The sequence below is a fragment of the Notothenia coriiceps genome, unplaced genomic scaffold, assembly GCF_000735185.1.
Source record: "Notothenia coriiceps isolate Sejong01 unplaced genomic scaffold, NC01 NC01_scaffold00016303, whole genome shotgun sequence".
Lineage (NCBI taxonomy): Eukaryota > Metazoa > Chordata > Actinopteri > Perciformes > Nototheniidae > Notothenia > Notothenia coriiceps.
In genome coordinates, this window is record NW_011349004.1 from 11,567 (window position 1) to 17,957 (window position 6,391).

The window sequence follows — 6,391 nt, forward strand, 5'->3', positions numbered from 1 at the left end:
CTCGAGATTGAGAAACACCCAGTGGCTCTGGAGCAGCTTTACTCGAGATTGAGAAACACCCCGAGAAACGGCCGGAGTGCTGCTGTGCCTCCTGTCATCATTAATGGACGTCTCTTTAAAATGACCGCTCAGAGAGGAGTTCTCATTTCTCTAACCGCCTGCTGCTTCCACTCCTCTCTCCTCGATTCCTCCGCTCGCATCTCCTGTGGGCGTGACTAAGACACGAGGATAGGAGTCGAGGAGGGGAGTTAGAGAAATGAGTAGCCTTTATGGTATTCAGAGAATACCCTGGAACACTCAGAAAAAACAAGCAAAAAATTGATTTAATTATATAAATTAAATGAATAAATGAGAATCGTATATCTGTGTTGTTGATCTGTAATATTACAGTTACGTTGATTTGTTTGTCTTTCTCGGTCCATGCACTACGCATTTCAGTGGTTGTTAGTAGTGCCAAGCTGCAGTCAGTTGTTTTGAGCACTCAAGAGGTAGCATTTAAACAACAAAAAAACACATGTCATACTGCATTATGTCACAGTGGAACATCCACTCTCTTTAGTTCTGGTCTCAAAGTCTCCAGTAAAATGACTTGGTCTTTAGCTGCTAAATGCTCCACTGTGTGCACCAGCTAATAGCTAACTGTCAGCTGTTTGCTGCTGGGCGGATTTGTTCAACGGCCCCCTGCTACAGATGGAAAATACACTTGACGACTGACGGAAGAGCCAAAAGAAAAGCCCGGGGATGCGAAACTAAAAGGGAGCACTGTGAGGTAGCCACACTGAACCAAACAGTTGCCACATTTCTTGGCAGAGAAGAAGTTTTAATTGTGCTAGTTGCTAAGACACACAACCTAGAAATTGCAACGTACAAACTTTGATGATTTTCATTTCACTTTATTCAGTTGTGATTTTAACCAGACTTTAGTTTGAACTGCTGACAAGAACATGTATGCATTAATACAGACGTACCCAAGACATCTCATGGCACACGGACAACACCTCTGCCCACGTCTTACAGTGTGCTGCTGTTCCCACTGCATGTGGACATGTATGACAGATATGACATGTGCCGTGACCTTTTCTTTTGGAGGAGCGGCTCTCAGTTCATACACAACTTTCAGTCGACACTTGAAGTGACAGACACCTAAATTATATAATATATTAGCTAGGACTATGGGATAAAAATACATTAGAAAAACGTAATTTCTTTCTAATTACATTAGAAAAAGACACCAGGAAGGCTTTGATGAACTAGTACACACAAGTAATCATGAGCCTGCATTATTTGTATTTTCCAAACAGAGCTATTAGCAATGATCTTTCATTTTGAATTCTGTTTACACTGACAAGACTGTTATTTTTGTTCAATGTAAGCACAGAGCTCTTTTTGTCTTCCTGAATTTATTTAAAGAGAACTTAGCTTATCTTTGTTTTACATTGCAGATCACCTGAGCGAATCCATTCTGAGAGGACTGATCCAGAATGTAGCTCTGCAGGGAGTCTGCATTCCAGACTCAGGGCCCAGAGTCTGGATTGCTAGGGACTGAATAGGACATCTGAAGAGACACCAGCTGATAACTGAGATGTGTGAGGCGAAATGTAAGGACAGGATAGTACAAGTCTCTCTCCTCTCTCCGAGCAGTCATTAATGCCTTCTGTTACTTGCCCTAAACTCACTGATTACTGTTGAAATCAAAAATTGATAATATATTTAAAAAGGTGCAATCTGTATATGGGAAACACTAATCGTTTTTCTTTCTAAAAAACGTTTTTCTGTCCGAAACTCTGTCTTTGGTTTCCTGCAGTTTCTCAGAAAACTTGTCCTTGGTCTCTTCCATTTTCTCAGAGAAACGCTCTTTTGTTTCCTCCATTTTCTCAGAAAATCTCTCTTTTGTCTCCTCCATTTTTTCCGACAGTTTGTCCTTTGTCTCCTCCATTTTGTCCTGGATGTAGTCTTTAACTGGCGGTGGTGTGGTTAAATAGCCATGCTTGCGGAGATACTGAACAGATAGTGACGTGCCACCAAGAGTCATTGTATATCTAGCAGGGGTTGCAATCTGTGAAGAATAAAGACAAATAAAAAAAATCACTTGCTGGATATAATGTATATTCTTTTTACAATCTCACTGACTGAGGAAATGAGACATATGCTAATACAAGCTGGAAGGTCAGGAAATGTGTTTGCTTGTTCACCTTAACACAGTGTTTTAATGCTGATCAATAAGTACAGATGTTTAAAATTCATTTCAATACAAACCCAGAGGATGCCAGGATAAATTACCTTGTACATGGCATATGCAGTCAGAGCATATCCACTTGTAGAGTCTCTTAAAAGGCAAACTATTGTCTCTGGTAGACCGATAATCTCCAGGAAGGGCACTACATTCACACCTCTGAGGGGAGGCGAAACACAGGGAAACATTTTCATTAGCTGTCAAAAAACTGTGCTTTGTTAAATCAGTATGACATTTATACCATGATTTGTTAATTTTGCAGATAAATACATTCTAGAATTTACAAAAGTTGAATTCAAATAATTTCAACAAACTGAGAACCCCACATGACTCACTTCATAGCAGCGTAATAGAAGGTTCCAAACCAGACGGAGGAGGTGAGGAGATGCACAGGGATCATCACCTTCCCGTACTGTTTGAAAGTCTTCTTAAACCTCTGCACCAGACCAATGGACTTGTCCTGCAGGGGGTCCAGGTCCACAGCCTCAGGAGCAGCTTCCTGTGTCTGAGGGGTGGAGCTGGCCTGGGGCTCCTCTTGGTGTTTGGGCTGATGTGCTGCATGGCTGGTGGCTGAGGTGGACAGCCAGCAGCGGCCTGTGGGGGGGGGCAGTGACAGGCGGAGGACACAGCAACAAGGTGCTGCTGGTGTCTGATGCGCGGGGCCGCCAAGCAGGAAGTGGCGTGATGCTGCCAACCAACGCAGTGTACCACGAGCGAGAAGGCGCTGCATTATCATGCTGTCCTCTCTGCTGCTGGGATGTGACAACAGACTATAGGATGAGACCAAAAGCAAACGGTTAACTCCACTTCTAGGCAGTGACATATTTCAATGATTAAATTCTTGTTTAGTGCGGCAACAAACAATTCTCCCAATTATTGGATTGAGTAATCAGTTTCTCATTTAGTTTGTAAAATGGAGGAACAATAGAAAATGTCCATCAAAAATTCAATGAAGCTAAGGTAACATGTTAAAATTGATTTGGTCAACATGGACTTTCTGCTAACAGACTAATTGTTTAAGCTCTACTAGCCTTCCTTATTCACTCTGATTAAAGTGAAACAAGACCATGATGAGTATGACATACTCATAACTATTTTTCAGTTTTTGTCCCGAAATTGTACATTAATGTGGCTGCAATAAATGGAATTGAAATGCACCATTTTGTTTTTATTTAACTCCTAACAGTGATCTTCCCTTCATGGATAACCTCAAGGAGATCCATTTTTGATTTGTGCTAGAATATGCACATCATTGTCATCATCAGCCTTAAAATACATTTGTATATTATGTGGACACTGGACATTGTGTGACCTCATGGACTGGCTTTATACTTTGCATTAGTTTATATTCCATAGTAAAGTTGGCTTTTGGCTGAATATATATTATGACAAATAGCCCTGTAACAACCAACACAACTGTAATATTTAGACAAGAACCAGCCATGCCCTACATTTCTTCCTGCTATTCTATGACGTCATGTCGTTGCTTTAAGTGATTACACGGGTTTAATGGAGGATTAGAGTTCCAGAACATACCTGTGTTAGGATTGCACAACCACAAATGCAGCACCTGAAGCAAATAAACGATTTGCTGAGTTTCAGGCACAAAGACCCAGAATGTTGATCAAACAGACCTAGCACTAACTCAAATACTGCTTAAATGTAAGCACTGGCCTACCCAGTCTGTTACTATACAAGGTAAGGTTTACTACGCAACTAAACTTCTGCTTACAACTAGAAGCCGCTAACATTAGCCAAACTTCGAGCTAGGAAAAGTTTCTCACAATATGACCGGAAGTGCTTAGATATATCTTCACAATAAAAGTACTGAAATAGACATTAGGGGGAAAAGGCAGTAGGAATTTGTCCGGGACAATTTTCGAAGTTCCGACCGGATGTCCCTTCCTAAATGAATGTTAGCTTTACAGAGAGAGCTATCTTAGGCTGGTTGACATTGGCCAGTGTTGTCTGGAGGACAGGAGGAGGCACGTTTTACTTCCTAGATTGCCAGGGCCCTTTTTAGCGGGAGGCGATGTAGAGAGTCTTTTATAACTAATGCAGACAGGGTTTCTTCTGTAGACACGGACTAGCATGCGGCCCTGTTGAGGCCAGACTCTAAACAGATGCCAACTTTGGCTCCTGACGCCCAACGTTAGCTAGTTAGCAGGTAGCTAGCTGCACTGCTAACCATCACGGGAGGAACACAAGTTGTCACTATATAAGTATAACATGCTAAAGTAGAGGACATAGAAAAGTCTACACTTACGTGTTAAAGTCAACACCAAACTGTACCCTTAATCCTCCTGAGGGCCATGCAAATGTGCCTGAGCTATGACTCGTTCAAGGATCACATTTCTCGCCACCATGGAATAAGGAGACCGAGTGGAGAGCAGATTGATTGTAACCCTAGCAGCGCAAAGAGCCATGGGAAATGTAGTTGGAATTGGTCCTATTGCAAAACGCTGCAAGGACGTGCTAGAACTTCATTTCCCAGACTGCCTAAAAACGAAGTCACCTTTTCCGGGTTTGTTTCAATATCTGACCTTTACGCCTTTTTTTTTTTTCAAACGATATGTTTATTAATTTTCATTCTTTCAAACAACAAGATATACTTACAACAACAACAACAAATACAAATAAAACAAATAATTTTGAAAAACATAGGCAAAGACAAGACAGGCCATCCTTACAAAAATAAAATAAAATAGAAATATATAATAAAAATAAAAGACATGATGAAATGAAATAAAACATAAAAACAAAAACAATTGGGCAGTAGCAACATTATCCTAAAAAGTGTACATAGTCACAGCAGTACTTTACAGGTCACTTGTAAGACGCTTTATCCAAAGCGACTTACATACTCAATTCTGTGGGCAATCCCCACAGGGGCAATTTGGAGTTTAGTATCTTGCCCAGGGACACAACGATATGCTGAGTGCAGTGGGGTTTGAACCTGTGACCCCCTGATCCGAAACACCAACGCACAACCCACTACACCACACGCCTCCGCCTTTACTTTTCCATTCAACCAGATCGCCCTCATGGATTCCCATTGTTATTTCTAAGAACAGTTGAGTAAAGGGGCCCCAAACCTTATCAAAGGTTTCATTTTTCCTTTTCAGAATATACGTTATCTTCTCCATAGAACAGCAATTACTAATTTCCCTCAGCCATTGGCTCACCTGTGGCCTCTGAGTGTGCTTCCATGACAAGGCAATCGAGCGTTTTGCTTGGAGTAAACACATGTTTATGAGATTATTTGTATTCTTTGTTATGACTGGGGTGGAGGGGTAAAGTCCCAAAATAAACCATTTAGGATCAAGAGGTACATCTAGCATTTTGTGAATTATTTGTGAGATCTCGCACCAGAAAGTTGCAATCTCTTTGCACTCCCACATGGAGTGGAAAAGTATGCTTTTAGACCAGGGGTCGGCAACCCCTGGCACGCGTGCCAGCATTGGCACGCGGCACCGTAACCAGTGGCACACTAGGAATAAGTGGAATAAGTGTGCAAAATATTTAAATTGTATTTTCGGATCCTGAACGAGACCGCCGCCAGAGCGCGTCTCCCCTTTACCTGCAGAAGGAAGCCATGCACGCAACGCAGCTCCGCTCTCTTTATCTCCAGGTGACTTTCTGCCGCTTTCCTCAGTGGTGCGGTGCTGATCGTTTCACCACGGAGGAAAGCACTTCGCTAATTGCAGTACCCATAAGGAGCTGTACAAATGCCGCAGTTTTTGCGTGGCTGTGTATTTAGTTGAAAGCCCAGTGGCGATCTGCTCATCTTTCATCCAAATAATATGCTACAAAGGGGCGGACTGGCCATCTGTGTGTTGAACTTTCCTGTCGGCTCCCAGACCGTAGTCGAGGAGGGCAGAAGCAACAAGCTTCAGGTTCAATAACCCACTTTAGCTTAAATGACTGGAGAGAGGCGAGCTCTTCTTGGGAGGCCGTTGCATTTATTTAGCTGTTCTTCTGTTTTCACAAAATACATCAAAGACCTCTGTTTTTCTGCTTCCTCGTTTCACTCTACCAGAAACATACACACGTTCGCTCCATAGGTTCTCTAACTGTCGCTCTACCATCCACAAGCCACACCCCTCTTTCTATCTCTTAAAGGGACAGCGATCTCATCTCACTCTGCATGACCCTAAT

At 42.2% G+C, this 6,391-nt stretch overlaps 1 protein-coding gene across 2 annotated transcripts; it reads right to left on the bottom strand.

Moving 5' to 3' along the window:
• Positions 1-877: 877 nt before the first annotated feature.
• On the bottom strand, positions 878-4,647 carry fam210ab (family with sequence similarity 210 member Ab). 2 transcript variants are annotated; one of them, XM_010775871.1, is made up of 4 exons: positions 4,500-4,647; positions 2,569-3,003; positions 2,281-2,392; positions 878-2,056 (listed from the first exon to the last, which is right to left on the bottom strand). In XM_010775871.1, exons 2-4 carry the CDS (start codon positions 2,967-2,969, stop codon positions 1,742-1,744), a joined length of 828 nt encoding a protein of 275 aa, XP_010774173.1. In that variant the 5' UTR covers positions 2,970-3,003; positions 4,500-4,647; the 3' UTR covers positions 878-1,741. The 2 variants fall into 2 exon arrangements, with proteins under 2 accessions (XP_010774173.1, XP_010774174.1); XM_010775872.1 differs by lacking the exon at positions 4,500-4,647 and adding an exon at positions 3,770-3,971.
• Between the last annotated feature and the right edge of the window lie 1,744 nt (positions 4,648-6,391).

Coding starts and splice junctions, on each gene's coding strand:
- fam210ab (XM_010775871.1), bottom strand. CDS start 2,969: ATGATAATGCAGCGCCTTCTCGCTCGTGGTACACTGCGTTGGTTGGCA. Junction 2,393..2,568: donor TTCTATTACGCTGCTATGAA/GTGAGTCATGTG, acceptor GCCTCCCCTCAG/AGGTGTGAATGTAGTGCCCT. Junction 2,057..2,280: donor CTGCATATGCCATGTACAAG/GTAATTTATCCT, acceptor TATTCTTCACAG/ATTGCAACCCCTGCTAGATA.